General features: G+C 40.3%; 2 protein-coding genes across 7 annotated transcripts in view; both read left to right on the top strand.

Annotated features, from left to right (window-relative positions):
- grik1a (glutamate receptor, ionotropic, kainate 1a) overlaps window positions 1-5796 on the top strand; it is a 30635-nt gene extending 24839 nt beyond the window's left edge. For 3 of the 5 annotated variants that reach the window (XM_046409915.1, XM_046409912.1, XM_046409910.1), the window contains 2 exons: window positions 479-729; window positions 4873-5400. In XM_046409915.1, the coding sequence (XP_046265871.1) occupies window positions 479-729; window positions 4873-5040 (419 nt within the window). In that variant the 3' untranslated portion in view covers window positions 5041-5400. Of the gene's footprint in view, window positions 1-478; window positions 730-1961; window positions 2127-4872; window positions 5401-5441 lie in introns of those variants that run through there. The other 2 variants (XR_006845161.1, XM_046409911.1) reach the window with 2 other exon arrangements.
- A 3197-nt stretch (window positions 5797-8993) lies between these two features.
- map3k7cl (map3k7 C-terminal like) lies at window positions 8994-18567 on the top strand. 2 transcript variants are annotated; one of them, XM_046409919.1, is made up of 5 exons: window positions 8994-9479; window positions 10433-10543; window positions 13090-13148; window positions 14314-14429; window positions 17643-18567. In XM_046409919.1, the coding sequence occupies exons 2-5, from the start codon at window positions 10468-10470 to the stop codon at window positions 17821-17823; spliced, it is 432 nt and encodes a 143-aa protein (XP_046265875.1). In that variant the 5' UTR covers window positions 8994-9479; window positions 10433-10467; the 3' UTR covers window positions 17824-18567. The 2 variants fall into 2 exon arrangements, with proteins under 2 accessions (XP_046265875.1, XP_046265874.1); XM_046409918.1 differs by having other exon boundaries at window positions 8995-9479; window positions 10462-10543.
- The last annotated feature ends 320 nt before the right edge of the window (window positions 18568-18887 follow it).

Here is an 18887-nt window from a genome sequence, read left to right as displayed (position 1 = left end):
ATTTCTGTATCTTCTGCAAGTTTTCTCACCGTGGTGACTAACATAAGCTAAGGTGGAAAGCAACAGTTCATACTTCATATACACGTAAATTCAGGCTTGTATATTGTATTGTAGTCAAGCCAATTCATTTGAAGTGTACAGCCCAAAAGCACAACTTTGGCTGAAAAGACTTTGCAATCTAAAAGGATACAACACCCTTTGTGCCTAAACCCTTCATTCAGATAGGGAAAAACTTTTCTAACAAAAGGAAAAGGAAAAAAAGGAAACCCAACCAGGAGAACAGTAAACAAGGGATCCCGTTTCTAGGATAGACAGATGTGCAGTAGATTCCATATATAAGTGTCAAAGACATGGTGTAGAGGCCAAGGGCAGTGGTGTGATATCAGTAAACAGAAGAGAAAAATTATGCTGATGGTTCACTATAACACTGTAAGAACAGTGAACATAATGTCTTTATGTTTGCCTTTTCCCTCACCAGGTTCTCCATACAGGGATAAAGTGACCATAGCGATCCTTCAGCTGCAGGAGGAAGGAAAGCTGCACATGATGAAGGAGAAGTGGTGGAGAGGCAATGGCTGTCCAGAGGAGGACAACAAGGAAGCCAACGCTCTGGGCGTAGAAAACATTGGCGGTATCTTCATCGTCCTGGCTGCCGGCCTGGTCCTCTCTGTGTTTGTGGCTATCGGAGAGTTCATCTACAAGGCCCGCAGGAACGCCGACATAGAGGAGGTGAGTGAGGCCGAGGAACTGCTGTTCTTCTGCTGAGTGACGATGACAAATTACTGGACTAAAGGTTGTTGTGTTTTGTGGGGGTAACTGGCATCTGATTAGATCTTTGTTTTAAAGGATTGTTGAAGAAAGGAGGTGGTTTAATTAATTTGTTGTTTGTTTGAAATCATGAGTAAGATTGTAAGAAATTAGAAGATTTATGCTAATTTATTCTCCTACATTTTCAGAGACCGATGACAAGCAGTGTTTGGTTAAGTTTATCTTTGGAAGTTACTAATTAATATTTTCTAACTCTAGCTGTGCTTGTTAGATGTTGTTTGCTTGATCAAAATTAATTCACACAAAATCATGTTTGCACTTGCTGGAACGTCACTAGATGGAGTAATGACTTATCAGTGGCTGCCAGTCCCGCACAGTAAACAGTGGGTTGAATAAAGTAAAGAGGTTATTGAGTTGGCAGCTCCAAATGACAAACAATTTTAATTCTTAATTCTGTCTCATATGACCAAAGCTATCTCATGTATGGTTCATGTCATCAGTAGAGGATTATGGATGAATATACAAGTTTTTATGCTATACGTTTTCAGATTGTCTGTCCATCTCATTTGTGTGAGCACATTATCTCAGGAACTCCCAGAGGAGGTGATACACTAAATATCTAACAGGACAAAATAACGTAGTGATGATATATATCCCAAAGGTCAACTCCATTGTGACTTAATCACGTCACTCATTTCTGGCCATTACTCAACACCATAACTGTGGAACAGAAGGGCAGTTTGTGGTCATATTTCACATCTGGTCAGATACTCAATTGGTGACGCTAATCTTGGGTTTTCGCCTTGAAACTGTGCTGACTGTGCGCGTCTTTCACAATCGGCACATTCATTGGAATCACACATCATTGCAGTCATAACTCCCATTTCGGCAAGAACTACACTTATTACCTCTTATTAAATTATTTCAGAGCCTTCACCATATATTATATGAGTCTGAACCATGGCTGTAAACTGTAACTTGATTACCCTTTCCACACTAATATGAAAGGGCAGTAATAACATCATCATGATTTGTTTCTTTTCTTTGCTTTGCTGTTTGTTTGTCTTACATGCCGTGTTTTTCTTTTCTGTATCGTCATTTTCATTTGTTCTAAGATTATTTCAACTTGTTTTCTGTTTTGATCTCTTTTGTGTGTGTCCTCCATATTTTTTCTCTACGCATGCTGGTGTCAGGCCTTTTGTTTCTTTTATGGGGTGCAGTCCCGTCAGTTCCAGCGGCGTGGCTCCACCTCCTCCTCCGGCACCTCCTTATCTACTGATCTGGAGAGCGGCAGGCTTCTGGGGGATGAAACAGAGTAGCCATGGCAACACATTTACAGAACACACTCTAGCCAATAGGTTTGTAACCAGGTGTCCTTCTCTCTGCCCCCTTACCTGTGTCACCTGTGTCAGCCAATCCCAGCTACCATAATCATTTTACCCTCAGTGCGTGCCCCCCGTGCTCACATTGCTTCCCTGCTCATTGTCCTGGTTTTTTTTTTGTTTGGTTTCAACTCAAATGTTGTTCTCAAATTTTTTCCTTTTGTCCAAGGGACTAAGGTTATGAGGTGACAAAGTTTTATAAGATTACAATGTGGTTTAATACTGAGTAAATGAGTATATTTCAGACTTCACAGACTCGACTTTCTCAGGAACTAACAAGCTTGTTTTATGAAGAGAATATGCTTCATCTTCATGCAGGGAAATCTGCTTCATAAGTGACCACCCCCTCTTATTTGCATGCTCTTATTATACAGCGCGCGAGGTGCACTTTACTGATGAAAGCTGGAAATACAGACTGTAATTAGGGAAAACACTCATCTGGAAAGCTTTTTTTAAAGTATATATAAAATGTGTGAGTCACATGTTTGCATCCTTTTGAGCACAAAATTATTGAAATTCAACAAAGTTTTCAAAATGTGGCATTTAATTTCACATAAACAGTGTGGGGCTCTGCTGCCTTTACTTGCAGCCCTCCAAAACAACCCTGCAAGTTTAGCTTCATTCAGTGCAGTCTCAGTAGGCATTTGTGTGTACTTTAGGAGCTGACTTTGAAAGCCATTTGGGAAATCAAAAGATAGGAGAAGTTATTTGAGTATTTTCCTCCTCATTAACCTCGTTGGCAGACTGGTTTGATTGGCTGAAATGTGGGTAAAAGTGATGGAACAAAATATCAGGTTAAGATGTCCCCTGACATTTTAAGGCTGTTATTTCATAAATAACTAAAAGTGACTGCAGGACATTTTAACTGAAGTAATGATAGACGGGATCACAGAGGGATGCTGATTTTCAAGGTCTTCACTGCTCCCCTGAATTGACCTTGTTATCTAATGGCAGGACTAACATCTCCCCCAAAGGCAGTGAAAAACCTCAAGAAAATATTCAGTTAGTTATAGACAATGTTAGCACCTACAAAGAGGAATAAGGATTCCAGGATTCCAGGATTCAAGGAGCTTTATTGTCATTTCACACATGTTAAAAACATGAGGTGGAATAAAATTAGCTTCCCTGGTCCCAGTTAAGTCCAATGACATATATAAGAAAATAGCAAAATAACAGTACATACAACATTTGAGGTTGTGTGCAATGGAGATGAGGTGCGTATTGTGCAAAGTCAGTGCAAAAATTCAAGAGAGGGAGGGAGGGTGATGTGTGTGTGTGTGTATGTGTGTATGTGTGTGTGCAGGATGTGGGGTTGGGGATATGGGGTAGCAGCAGGGGTCTACAGAGGTCCTCCAGAGTTCAGCAGTCTCACAGCTTCTGGGAAGAAGCTGTTCCTCAGGCTGGAATAACTGACACTACTGTGTGCACGTAAGATAATTAAGAATAATTAATATAAACCTCTAAATAAATAAAATATTTTTTAAATAAGGCCTAAATCAACAATTTGAGGGGATGTTTTTTCGTTAGTGTTGTTTCTGTGTCCAAAGATGAATCTCAAATGGGACTGCAAGGTAGCAGTAATTATTAATTGCAGGATTGCTTGAACTTGTACCTCTTTTTCCCTCCCTTCTTTATCACTGGGTTCATTTATTATTAGTCACCTCATCCCCTGGATTTTCTCAGGTAAAGTAATTGTTTGGCAGCTCGTCCTGGCTCTGAATAAGAGGGGAGGGAAACTGAGGTCCAAATTCGAGCAAAAGCTTTATTACAAAATAAGTTAAAAGTAAATTACTAACAACACAATTATTAATACAATTATTAACAAAAGACTCTCTCTTTGCTTCCTGAAAATGGTGAATGATTAAGGGCACACAGGAGATGCTGGCACCTGAGGGGAGACACAAACAGGAGCAGACACACAGCAGCACATGTAACTTCTTTCAGTGTTTACGGACTGACAATGAACGAGGCAGTTTTTCCCCACTCATACTCAGTGTTAGTGGTACCCTGTAGGAAGCTATACATTCAAGATGCCTTAGGCAAAGCTTAGGGATGAAAGAGAAGAAGACTTTCTGCAGTCCTTGGCTGCAAAGACGGATCAAAAAACGTTTGTGTTCTGAATGATAATTTGCTCAAATAAATTTAGTGAGCACCACCTTTGGAGGAGAGCAAAATAAAAGGCAAATAAACATGACTGAAGATTAATGAGTTCAATGCAATGTATTATTCTGCAGAATCAAATAAGCCCAAGGCTTCTCATTTCAGACGGCTCCCTCTTTGATCATTTCAATAATTACTATATTATGAATTCATAGATCCTTGCTTTAGGATATTACGCAGTGGACACTGTCCATCATTTCTTGTCTGTGTAACTGGATTTTAAATGAGACAACAGAGTTTACAAAGCTTTACAACTCTTTTAGATAAATTTGCAGTGCATGCATTTCTAGTCATTTCTGGTGTTTATCTGCACAGACTTGAGAGCTGACTGCAGTCACTGGCTGCTAGCTCACATTTTCATCTACTGGCAAGCTCAATCCGATGCCATCACCTTATGTTTAAAATTAAATTAGTGTAGCTTTCAGTTAATGCTGGAGCAGCAGTAATATTTTATGTTCATTCACATTCACAGTCTTAAAACTCATGGCCAAAGATCTTAATGGCTTTAAATCTGTGTTATTGGTGTCTTAACCCAAGTCTTTAATTGTTTTCTCTTTGGCAGTGCGTGTCTTTTAGCGCTGTGATGGAGGAGTTGGGCATCTCCCTGCAGTGTTACAAAGGCATCAGGAAAAGATCGCGACCCCACAGCGGAGCGAGGTCAGCTTGCATCTTCTGTCAACCCAAACGCACTGCAAAGAGGGAGGCAGTGAGACGGGATTCCAGCACGTGAGCCTTGGATCTAACACACACTGATGGAGCTTAAATCAGAGACTGCTCGACTGATGAAGCTGTTTCCTCATCACCCCTTTCTTTACCCTGTATGTGTATGGATAATACATTAGATGTGATACTGTAGATGTAGTTTACAAAGTGTTGGCCTTGTATCAACATTAATAATGTTAAAACAAGTGACGACGACAAGGATGAGAATGAAAGATCTCTTATAGTATCGCTGTTCCCTCGTGGCTGTAGTTCACTGCTCTGGGCAGTTTACCGAGTTGAATCTACAAACTTTACAAATACTCCCGTTGTGTAAATGTATGACAACTTCACTGATTTTCAGAGTAAAAACATTTTTGCATTTTTTAAATCGTTGTCCAATTTGCTGTTCTTGTTGTTTATGGTTGGCAGGCGAGCGCGCGCATATTTCTTTGTGAAGCTTCAAAGCAGACTGCTGAGCCAACCTTGGCCAGTGAAAAGAGATAAAGACCTCTAAGGAAAGAGAGGAACAGACCTGCTGTATACCCTTCAAGGACCTACATCACAGACACACATGCGCGCGCACACACACACACGCGCACACACACACACACACACAGTAAGACAAGTGTTTGTGATCACAACATAGTTGTCTGTGCTCCAGAGAAAAGATATGATACGGAGAGAAGGAAAGGACAAAATGAGAAGCTGTTTTTGTTTTGTTTTTTCTCATTAAATTATTATTATGCATGACAGCCTCAGATAGTCCCTTGTTCCCCTGGGAGTAAATCTTTTTTTAAGCACTCTTTTTTTTAATGTTTGCAGTAGTGAAATTTGAAAGCTTCAGGGAAGATCTTGTCTCCCAGTGGAGACGGTGGATCTCAGTGGATGTTTACAAAGGGGGAAGCTTCTCTTACAATATTTAACAAGTTATATGACTTCCCAACCAGCAGATTTAATGTGCATTACAATTGACAGTATGAGCTTTTGATCTATGTGTTACCTGTCGAACCGAAAACCGAAACAAAAAAGCATTTAAAGAATATTGCTGAAAGATTATTTAAATTTGATTTTCACAGATTTGAAAATTAAATTTGCCCTTACTCACCACTCAGACAAACAAGTTTGCTTTTCACAAATTTAAGGCTGGATGATCTATCACCTGACAGCAGTGTAAGCAGCATGTTGGCCTTGACCTGTAGGTAATCAGAGTGAGCGATGAATATGTTCCCTGCAGCTGCAGCACAATTACCTCTCTGCAGCATGAATACAGAGAGCCTCGATTAATATTCTTATTTCACAAGTCATGCATATCCTCCGAGCTTCGTTCGACCTGAGGAGCTCTCCCATATGCTCACGACTGTTTCTGTCCTCTGGACTTCACCTCAGGGTAAATCAAATAAATCAGAAAGGAAGAGTTCACTCATACTCTTTGTTTCCCTGCCACCTCTTGCCGAGTTTTTAATCTCTTCATCAGTACTTTCTAGTCCTTAATTTACCCATTTAGTGTGCTTTCTGCTCACATTCAACCATACAATGTATTGTTTTGTGAAAGCGTATCGAAGCCAGCAATTCAGAAATACTGCCATCAGTAAAACCACAATCACTTAAAGGACTAAGTCATTCAGCACACACAAATGCACAAAAATATACTGACAACATCAACATGACCAAATGTTGCTCAGAAGCTAACTAAAGATGGGGGGGAAAAAAAGAGGAAAACTACCATTGTTGGAGCGAATGCACCTTAAGCATTAAATCGAACTACAATTCATTATCAGTTATGACCGACCTCCGGTTTCCCAGCTTTTACCAGCCAATGCACTGACATTTCGAACAGGAAAGAGCAATAAATGGATCTAAATACTTTATAAATTACTTGAGTCAGAGGTTTTGTTGTGGCATTTCACTTGGTGGATTGTGTGCACTGGTTTGTGTGCATCCTTAGAGAATTGGACCGAGCTTTTGTTAATCTCTTCATGTAATGAGTTTTCTCCTTTTTGGTATTCAGATTAATTCTGGGATTGGGCTCCATCCAATGTAATAGCATTCGGTTGTCTCTAATCTCCTAACCCCATAATTCTTAATCAAAACTGAAGTCAGTATATATATATATATATATATTTTTATCATTATCTAATCCGTCATGAATGAGGACATGGATTACAACTCTGACCTTGGTGTTCTGCACAGCTGAGCAGGACTATCCTCCTTCTCTCTAACCTAGGATGACCTCACCTGAACAGCTGAACAACTGCTATTGGACAATGTTTCTGTCTGCATGTGATCGTGAGTTTCACCCGCAGAAACTGTTTGCGCCAACCAGCCTGAAACACAGAGCCCGTAGCCTCGGTGGTAGTGGTTGTGGAGAGGTGAAAAAGAAGTGGGGAGAAGTAAACGGATAGCGACATCTGTCTGTTTGAGCCGTCAGTAAGAAGGTCAGAGATTATGATCCATACTTTTATACCTCTGGCAGATTGAGAGAAAAAAGCGAGATAGAGAGGCAGCTCAGGGAGGCCGTTTTCGACATCTTAAATGTGCCCCCAAAGGCAGGAATATTAAATAATAACTCTGACCACTTTTGTATTAAAACAGCTGCACTGTAAAAATCCATTTCACATCAGATGGCTCTTCACATCTTGTAGAATTTCTATCTGTCTGTGCATCTCAAATCTCACATGTGATTCCCTCAAACCTGTCAAGTCCAGTTCATGTGTCTCTACACAAGGCTCCCAACTGTACACGAGTACAAAAGAGTCAAAACGAGACTTTGACTGTAATGTAAAAAAAGAGTGGCAGACGCTTGAATGTGTCCCATCCATCACAATGAGATGAACAGACTCTGGGGCTGATAAGGCAGGTCTGTGTCAACAGCCTGTCAATGAAGACAAATGAGGAGGAGGGGGACTCTTGGAGGTGCAGAGCATCATTTATCTCTCTCTCTCTGTGTTTGTCTTTCTGTGTCTCGCTTTCTCTGCTACAGTCTGAGAGTCTGGCTGCACTCGTGTGCAGATGAAGTGGCCTTCTGGATGTAAAACTACACTAATTCTGTCAGAGAGCCACAGGGTCTAATGTAGGATGCTTTTATTTTCAGTTATACCCATCCTCAAAGCTCACTTTAACATTCACATTGTAATAATATTTAGGCCTGTTATAAATTCTCCCCTCTCACCTCTAAATTCTCATCAGACCAGATGAAAGGCAGATTACGATATGCTTTACCCAAGTTTCAAGTTTAATATGTTATTTTTTAGCAACAAAGGCCCTAACCCTAACCCCTAGATCAAATGGTCATCGATGCTGTGATGTGCAAAGTTAAAACTGTTTTTCAGCTTCGAGACAGTGAAAAGTACATTTTTCAGATAGTCCAATGGGGGTTTCAGTGGTTCATTTAGTTTATTAAACTGAAGAATTTTCTCAAACTAGAAAGAAACTTTATATATTGGGGAAAAAAAAATCAAAACCACTTTAAAATGAACTTTTCAATGGGCAACTGCAAGAGGCAAGTCAGCCTGATGTACAACAGGATGAATAAGTCATGAGCTTTCATCTCCATCTGTTTATGTGTGTGTGTGTTTATGTAATCTAAAAGGGTATCATACCTTCATAAACTGTTTGCAGGAGACTGATTTAAAAAGCATGGTCAAAATAAAAGCAACAGAGACAGAGATATCCTAATTTATATTCTGTGAAGCTCCAAAAACAAGGAATCCTACACTTTCCCTAATGCAAGGAAATGTGTTTTCATTTGACCCTTCCTGCCTGGTGAAGGCCCAGTCCATCACACTCTGCACAGGCAATTCCCGTTAAAAGCCTGTTTGACGTATCCTATGTAGTAAAAACAAACAAACAAACAAACAAAAAACCCTCCTCTATCAAAAGTGCATCACCTGCGTTAAGGTGGCCTTACAGGGGCGCTCTATTTTCTTCCGCAAGATAATATGTAATGTTCTTTCTGAGCAGCTGCCTCATTGCACAGCTATTGCAAAGCCAAAAACCCTCTATGACCGTGTCAGTCAAAGCAGCGCTGAAGCTATGGGCATTTTTGCGGGCTAGAGTCATGTCATCTGAGACATTTAATTGGGCCCGGGCCGCCACTGGGGGACAGCGGACGGCATTCCTCCTCTGCCTGCGCCCTGTTGTGTTGCTCCTCGCCGCGTGGCTGCAGTCTGTGGATAATATGTCCCATGCCCACGCAAACTTGAGCTGCCGGAGTTACAGCAGTTTAGTGGACGGACCGACTATGGTGGCAAACCTCTGAATACAAAATAACATCACTGGAGTCTCACGACGGAAGTGAAAGGTCCATTCTTGTATATCTGCTGAATTTGCGCGGCGGCGCAACGGCTGGGAGGCGAGCAGCGCGTTTCCTGAAGAGACCTCAGCAGTCAACAGTCACTATAGAGGACGTACTCTGCTTCACATTATATTTAAACGGAATTTCCTTTGTTCGGGTTCGTGCTGTTTCAGGTAATATTGACCTGCTGGCCCAGATGGGTCTTTTTCAGCTGCCCAATGCACACAGGAGATAGTCCTTATCTATGAAATGCAGTAGTCTCCACCATAATGTTGAGCTTATTCCTACAATAAGTGCACTAATAACACAATGTCACCGACTAATACTCATATTTCAGTCGAATGCATGTTTTGATCAGTCAGTACCACGTCACAATTTGACCTTTCAGCCTCTTACCAACAACTGAGACATTAAATTAAAAAAAGAAGGTCACTGAAGTATGCTGTGTGAGGCAGACGGTTTACCAGGGTTAAAGTAGGCAACCCTGATATAAAAAGCCTGTACCTTCACTGGAAGGGGGCATGCAAAATCCAGACCTCAGAGCCAGTCTGTCAGCTCCCTAATTATTTGATCCGGCTGCAACTCTAAATGCATGATGAAACTGGTGGCACTGTGTGTGTGTGTGTGTGTGTGTGTGTGTGTGTGTGAGAGAGAGAGAGAGAGAGAGAGAGAGATCACAAGACTCCATTCTGGCGTGGTTTAATTATCAAGGAGTCTGCAGGCTTTCAGTCCCGCTGAACAGTGCACCTGCTGAGTTCAGTGTTCAGCTTGTCTCTCTGATTAAAATCGCAATAATGGGTTTGGTTGGAGTAAAAAAAAAAAAAACACATACTGTTAGCCTTAAATGTGAGATTGGACACTGCATACACATCCTATATGGACTAGTGATGAATGCAAATTATTTTTGATCAGCCAATTAATTGTCTAGTCATAATAGTGAGGAAAATGCCCATCGCAAAATAGGTAGAATCTTCAAATTGCTTGTTCGGTACAACGTTAAAATCCAGACACTGACAGTTATTTGTGAAGCACATAAACTTACTGTCTATTTTCAGTTGATCTACTAATCGTTTGATTATTATACCATCGCTCGTCTTTCATGAGATCCCTTTGGTTGTGCTAACAGCTTTGTTTTGTGCCTGTGGCCTCATGAAGGGATAAATGATCACCTCGGCCCGAAGAGTGTCTCCTGATAAATCTGAAGTTAGAATTGCCTTCAGCCTTGAGGACACATCAGGTAAACACATGCACCCACATACCGCAGCCATTCACACACACACACACACTACCATGTGCTCACGTAACACACACATACATGCACCTGTCTTCCAGTATCTCAAAATGATTGTAACAACTTATTTTGAGTTACTCAATTGCTCATTTAACACACGGCGAAGCTTGGAGCTCTACTCTTATTGCATTTCCAGCATGTGTGGTTTCACATGTATGACATTCTTCCCACCAAAACAGACCAGGCACAATCCCCTCCTCTCCTCCTCCCCTCACACCCTGTCACTTTAACTGTGTTCATTCTTCTGCGCTGTAGCTGAGACAGGTGCTACCTCTATTTCTGTAGGACGATGGCCTATTAAAAAAAACAACAAAAAAACAAAAATGCATGCGCGGCAGCTGTGCACTTGCAAAACACATGTATGCACTCCCGCAAGCAATTGCACAATCTTATGTGACAAGCATTATTGAGCTAATTTAATCCTCACACACACATGCTCACACACATACCTAAGGTGCTGCTAGGTGCTGTCCGTCAGGATGTTTTACTGCAGTGGGGGCCAGACACTTGGACAGCAGCTGCAGCTATGCAATGGCAGAGTCAGGTTTCCCCTCTAATACTAACAGTGTCCCGCTGCCTGATTCACTGTTCAGCTTTTAGAACACTGGCCTATATTTATAAGCAGTTAACACTTCCAGTCCTGCTCCACCCTCCTCTGATCCCCCCTTGTCTTTCTCTTCGGAAGTGAGATGAAAGGCTTGTAATAGGTATGACACATTCGAAGCCCACCCTGAGCAGAGCCGATGAACGCTGAAGTCAGTGAATTCTGTTTCGTCGCTCATGCACGATAACATGGCATAACATAATTCTCATTACTGTTTTTTTCTAGTTTGCGTTTCGTTGCATGGATTCAGTTAAGTTTCCATTGAGTTTTTGTCGAGTTGTTGGCTTTACGTGCCTTGCTTTGGATTTAGTTAGAGCTCCAGAGCTGTTTTGGTACACTAACCCCGACCTCTGAAAAGTAGATGATAATGTTGTTGTCTCTCAGAACTCATGTTTCTCAGCAGGGGGACTGAGACCACTGCTCCGTCTGGGGATCATCCTTTAGGTCCCTGATGATTTCATGCCAGGCATAGCTATAACCCCACACTGTGTCAGTCCTAAGCATGAGAACTTTATTTATTCCACATCATAATTGGCCCCGTGGCTGCAGGCAGGCCCACTAATACTCCTGCTTTTAGAAGGTTGCATCATCCCAGGATTCTCCACATGTGTTCCACAACTCCAGGGGGACATTGCTGGCAAGGCAGACGCTGGTGCAGACAACCTGTCTGTTTCTGTCTGTCTGTCTGTCTGGCTGGCTGCCTGTCTGAATCCCCTCTCTGTCAATACATCTGGCCTGTCTGTTTTCTCTGCCCACTGTGTTTATCTGTCTGCTCACATAGTTGTCCCTCTGTACTCTTACACTGCCTGTCTTTCAGTCTGACAGCTCATTACTGCTGTACAGTAAGAGGGCATGGCTCATTTATAAGTGTACCACTGTGTTGCTATGTTGTGGTCTCATATAAGAGGCTCCTATAGTGTTTCATTCTGGGCCATGGCAGAGGCAGAGAAAGGCATTGAAGCAGCTGCCTATAGGACAAGTCACTTGGCTGTGCAGACAAAATTAATAGAAAAATATTTTGACTGAGAAGACATTAACAGAATTCACACTGTCCTTCAACAGGTGCAGAGTAAATAGTTGCTTGTTTATTAAAGACACTTCTCAAGAATGCAACACTTATTTTGTTTTTCAGTTCCACATGCTTAATATTTTCAAAGCAGTTTCTGCATGCAGTTGTATCACCAGGATTCTAATCTTCTGCCACTTCATTCTTCACTACATGTAAGAGGGAACTACATTTAATAACTACATTGATCTGACAGCTATAGGTAGTAGTTACTTTATACATTAAGATGCAAATGCAGTAATGATAATCTCATCATACAGTGTAGACAATACTTAACTCCAACAGCAACCGCCAGCAACATTAACATGCACCTTACATGTTCATGCATCAATAATAATTAGCCTATAATACAAAAAAAATGTACAATAATAATACCATATATATATATATACTTTTACTTTTGGTAATTTAAAGGTCCAATGTTTTGGATTTAGGGGGATTTAGAGTTTTTGTTTCATTTCATTTTATTGAATCTGGAAATAAGAATTGTTGTGTTTCCTTAGAATGAAATTTTTAGCAGACCCTCTTCCAAAGTGTTGCAGTGTCATGTTTTAATAGTAGCCCAGAACGGACAAACACCTTTTGTGTTTTATTGGCATTTTTAGTGGCCGTCACGGAACAGGGTGAGATTAGGGTTTTTGCAGTTTGCAACCACACCACTAGATGCCACTAAATCCTACACTGGACCTTCAAGTACATTTTGTATGGACAAAATTGCACTAATGGTTTATTGTTTTCAGCTCATTATTTGATAGATGACATTCTAAATATTATTGTTTTTTGCAATGAGTTGCAACTGAGTAACCTGTTCTGTTTCAATAGATGTAAAAGATGCGGAGAACCTCCCCCAGACGTTCCCGGATCTTGAACAGCGATTACAGGTATACGGTACCTAATGTGTAACCACATTACACTGAGCACACACCTTGTATTGTCGGCAGAGCCATGCAAGAGAAAAGAGACAGAATATGTAAGAGCAGACAATGGCTTCAAATTTCTGGTAAAGATTAACATTACATCATTCATTCCAAAATCCTGCCCTGCACTCTTTACAAAAGCTGTTAGGATTAAACATTTTGTGTCTGGCTCTGTTTTGTGGCTTGATTCTGTGTTTTTCTTGCGCCTATGGAAAGTCAAACAATGCAATACCAAATTAATTTCCTCTGTCTTGAGGCTGAATATATTTGCTCTGCTAGTGTTACTGCTGTATTTTTGCTCTCCTCTTACTGTATAACTAACCCACAACTGAAAGCAAGGCCAGAAAAACATTCTGGAAAACTGTAACTACAAAAAGAGCTGGTTGCGAGAAAAAGTAAATCAAAAATTAACCTCATCAAAGTGTAAACTCTGCAATAAATTGAACATAGCATGCTGATTATATAAAAAATGTGTGATGGTGGAATTTTCCACTAAAGCTTTGCTCTGTTCACTACTGAAGCTGAATCTGTACATGAGTTTAGTTTACCAGCCATGTAAATCATTGTTTTGCTGTGTGTGCTCACATTGCTATTAGTGTTGTCATTGAATTATCCTTCAACGAGTGCCAGGGTCACATAAAGTGCATGGTGGTCTAGAGTATCAGATGAGGACACATGCAGCAGCCAAATAAATGATTCACTTCATATGCTGAACTGTAGGCTAACAGAGGTTGGCACTTTCCAAAATCTTATTTTTTATTTCTTATTTACACAAAATTCTAAACTTCAATTTATAGGGCTTACTGTTTTAATTTTTTTTTTTTTTCCTGATTTAATTGTCCAATTCTGGTGATCTGGTGTCAGCCACACTACCATTCAGCCATGGTCTCCCACTGCAAGGCCTTCCATTTTGTAAAATACAGCATTTATAGGATCGTACAAGTAACATGACAAGTCAAGCTCACTTGTTGTGCTCAATCCCAGCAATCTCATGTTTCCACAGTAGTGATATCTGCAGCAGATTTCATAAACACAAGTTCTTAGCACAAGTTGTAATTAGAAGAAGTGTCCAGTGTTATGTGATTTAATCTATTTTTTATATGACAGACCTGTCTCTGATCTCTTGCAGCCAGTGCCTCCCTGTGTGTCTCTGAGAGAGAGTGTCCAGGTGTACAAGGAACACTGCAGAATGGCGAGGGAGTTCCACCAGGTCAAACATGAGATCGCCGTGCTTGAGGACCGCAAGTGAGTCCATACAATAAATATGCTGTTTTTTGGGAGGTAACGTGAGCAATGGAAGCAAGAAAATCTATATACTGCTCGTCTTTTTGGCTAGAGATGACATGTAATTCACAAGTATCCACTTGCTGCCACTGCAGAAAAAGAAAAACAGGTCAGTATCATAATTTAATATAAAGGGTTTTTGTTATAACAAGATGTTTTTCATATTCTAAGAAGATTCATTATTACTACATAGACAAAATTATTAAGTTATAACATGAAAGGTGATAATGCCTACTGCTATAATGTGAAGCTCATGTTTGAATGAGGAAAAAGCCTGTGGAGAATGCATAAACTGAGTAACATGGTTCACTTAGACAATAATGATTAAGTTCCATTTCATGCTTGGTCTGAAACATGGCCAGATTTTCCCTTAAATGAGCATAGTGGATGGTATTGTGATAGTTATGTTTACAATAAGAAGCCAAGTGCTATTGCACAACTACAGTACATATCACATGGAGTCCAAAAATAGTTTGCTACAAATAAAATTCCTGCACTCAAAATGTTTCTTATTAATATCCAAATATACTTAAAGTACCAAAATGAAAAGTAGTATGTGTAAATGCATTTGTATGACAGCAAGAGGTTTTGGATCCAAATGTCCACCAGATGGCACATGTTAAAAGCTTCCATACAGCATTTAGCACATGACCTACTGAGAACAGTTTCCTCATGATGATATTTGAGAAGCTGGTAATGTATAGCTTTGATTCAGATGCATCATTCTTTTATTTTTAGAAACAATATCAAGCATGTGTGATGAGTGCAGATGTGAAGGTTACACTGCTCAGTGGGTTTTGCTGGTTGATTCTGGATCATATTTGGGAAAAGCAGCCACTCAGCCGAGGGTTATATTACAGTGACTTGTAATATAACCCTTGTCAGGTGAGTGGGACCTGTGGTATGCTTTAATTCACATGTGGGCTGTATATGCCCACACATAAGCAGAGGTGTAAAATACACATACAATGCGATCCGTCCCTTGTGCCCACAGCAGCTGTGGGCAGAATTAGCAGAGGGATTTTCAAGGCCCACACCAACACACACACACGCACATCTTACACCACTTGGCAGTTCCTAAATAGAGAACAGCAGGCAGACTCTGATGGGATGACTGTAGCCTTGAGTTTAGATAAGAACATGATGAGTCAGGGTGGTAAAAGCTCTTGGTTCTCTCTTTTCACACTGTTGTTCATGCCAAAATCCACTGACATGTACAAACGCAAAGTCAGCTGCACGTACACAGTAAACTAAAACGCTAGATGCAAACACTAAATACACTAGTAAAGTACTCTGAAACTAAAAATACAATCTCACTGATACCGATACTGATGCTTTCTATTATTTCCAAAACTGAAGATATTTCCTATGATACAACAAACTTTTTTTGTTCTTTTCCATGTGGGGAAGATCACACTCAGAATGACTGGAGAGACGTACAGTGAAGTGTTGCAAGGATAACAACAGGAACAACACTTTAACACACTGAAAAGGGATTTTCCAAAACTCACTCAATCTGCTTTTGATCAGTATGAAATAAGCACATACTGCATCTTAGCACTCAACTCCTATGACTACCCAGGTTTCACAAAATCAGTCAGCTCTGTAATAACAATGAACTGAATCTTATTCCTCTAACATCAATAGCGTTAATTTTGTGGACAAACCATCTTCAGTCTGTTTAAAAGCATTAGCTCAGGCAGTTCTGGTAGGCCAAAAGTAGTTGGCCTCAGCCTCATTGTGAAATATTGTAAAACCATGACTTTTCTTGGAAACATTCATGTCCATATTAGAAGTTTTGGAACTAAGGGTGAGGTATTTGTTTGGGCTTGCTGGTTTCTGGTTAAATTTTTTTGAAATGAAAAAAGAACTTCCCCTTTTTCAGGCTCTTTCTGTCACACAAGCTTGAACACATGCACATGCACATGCATGCACGCACACACACATACATACTTGTATATGCATGCATGTGCAAAAGTGTTTCAACTTGCTTCTAACAAAGGAAAAAAAAATCAGCACAAATGTAAATCTGAATCATTAATCTTTACTGTAAATCCAACTGTTCTATTTGCTGTCATAAATTACAGTAACCACATGTGATCCCTTTTTGGTTTATTATTATATAATAAAATAAAAGTTATTGAAGTATTGAAAATAATGAGAAAGTTGTACTTACTGAGTTGGATGGGTTAGAATTACTGGTCTTGAGGAAGTGTGTACAAACTAAAAATAGTTTCTGGATGTGGAGATTCATGTATCATAGTTTCCGTGAAACCTCTTTCATTGTTGTTTCTTACTCGTGAATTTGGTCTTCCAGGAGGTTAATTTACCTGAACATGGATTTATTTTATTTTAAGAGGCCTTAAAATGACGAGACCCCTGAAACTGACTGAGATTATTCAGAAGAGCAGAGTGTTAATGATACCTCATTTCGATCTCAACCAGTTCAACCTCTACATATAAATGTAACATTTTGCATGGCTTATTAATTCCAAAGTAAATTTGGTTTTTACTAAATGTTTAATTCATCTCATAAATGTAATTATATATGCCTTTGGGACATTTAATTGCTTAATGTAATGACTCAATGATTTAAATAAAGGCAGTATATTTATCCATAGATGGCCTGCATTGTAGAACAGAGACTTTGCTCCTTGTTGTTATGTGAGTTGGCACTTCCCAGCTGTAATACAACACTGACAGTCACACACTCTCTGAGGCCATTGACACCCACACTGTACATATACCTGTGTGTGCGTGTATGCTTACACTGTCTTTCAGAGTCCAAAGGTTGGTCTCTTCCCAGAGTGTGAAATCACTGTTTGCCAAGCCAAGTCATGTCATGTCAGTCCCCCAAAAGATATTTGTCTTTTGTCCCAAACTTGATAAAATCTACCTCAAATTCATCACAAATGAACGACATTTTACCAAAAAAATGTAGCGCTTAAGTCACCAGATATATTGAGCAATATAACAATGGACTTCATCTCACAAACAAAGTCAACTGATAAATTAATAGAAGTCCTACACTCAGAAACTGACAGAAGATCAAATAAATAAATGTAACAAACGAAACTATTAAAATAACAGACTCAACAGTTGATTAATTGGAGAAACTCCAAGATGTTTATGCATTTTGATTTTGACCTTCATCTGTCTCACTCATCCACCTAGGCGTAAGTTGCTAGCAGAGCTGGTGGAGGATGAGAAGGTTGCCATTGAGATCGCCCGTCTCGAGGAGGAGTTTCGGCATCTAATGGAAGAGAACCGCACCTTGGTGACTGTCCACAATGAGCGGGCTCAGCAGCTGGAAAGCCTGTGCTTGACCATTCAAACGAGGCAGGACTCCTCATGACCTCTGACCTCCGCGGAACCTGAGACCTCCAAACATCCGAGCTGATGCCGGGGCTTGAAACCTGGCAAGAAATAAAGGCTCAGCTAACGCATCACAGCAACAGTAGTGAATCAGCTAATTACACAGAAAGGCCTTGTGTTTATTCATGTCTGAGTCAGTTGTCTGAACCTTAGACGTGCTATTATCATCAGTGTGAAGTTGTTAGAGCCGTTCCACCAAGCTATGACACAAGGCCACCTTTCTGGGTGCTGTTTTGTCATTATATGATCTTGCTGAGGCCTCCTGGCCACTATTGCAATACCTCACTGTGTATTTACACAATGTCAGCTGCTGTGAATATGACCGGATATTCTGATATGTGTCTCAGGTCCTGTGGAGACTCAGATCTTTTACCTGAGGTCTGTGGAAGGAGCCAAAGGTGGTATGTTGTGGTCCAAAATGTATTTTGAGGAGTGGCCCCCCCCTCCCTCTCCCTCTTTCCCACCCAAAGCACTTACCTTTTGGAGCTCCAGTTATGATAAACAAAAAAGAGAAATGAGATGAGTGTTTAAGATAGTGTTGGGGTCTGGGGGGGCGGGTCTTTCATTTCACAATAAGTATTTGTTGTGACACAACATTGTAAGGGTTGTATATTTTTTTTGATGTAGTGTGTCTCACCCACCTTTCGAAGGGGAAGTATACAGCAAGATTAATTATCTCTTATGGTCTTTCCCTATTAATAAAATGTGTTTTATTTTAACACGAGCATCAGTTCCTTAGTTTCATTTCTCTAAGCCAGTGCCATTGTGTTTGTTGTGTGTTTTATGGCAATTACATGGAAAAAGGAACTAGATATTTTTTCATGAGGGAGATTAACTCACTTTGGAATTATGAAATCGTCACCTGATTGGCCAGTTTGCCTCCGGCCGGCATCTGTCTTCCTCCTTCAAATCATGTGACATTAAAAACAGTGCTTCATTGTGTCACTGTGATGCTTTGCTGACTTGAAGGTGTCCTTTATACAAGTTGCTCACAAAGATTTAAATGTTATCTTTCTGGCACATTTAATGTGTCTCTGTAGTCAC

This window comes from Scatophagus argus, chromosome 14 (genome assembly GCF_020382885.2).
Source record: "Scatophagus argus isolate fScaArg1 chromosome 14, fScaArg1.pri, whole genome shotgun sequence".
NCBI classification, from domain to species: Eukaryota; Metazoa; Chordata; class Actinopteri; family Scatophagidae; genus Scatophagus; species Scatophagus argus.
Note: the sequence above shows the minus strand (reverse complement) of the source record. Positions and strands in the feature narration are given on the sequence as shown.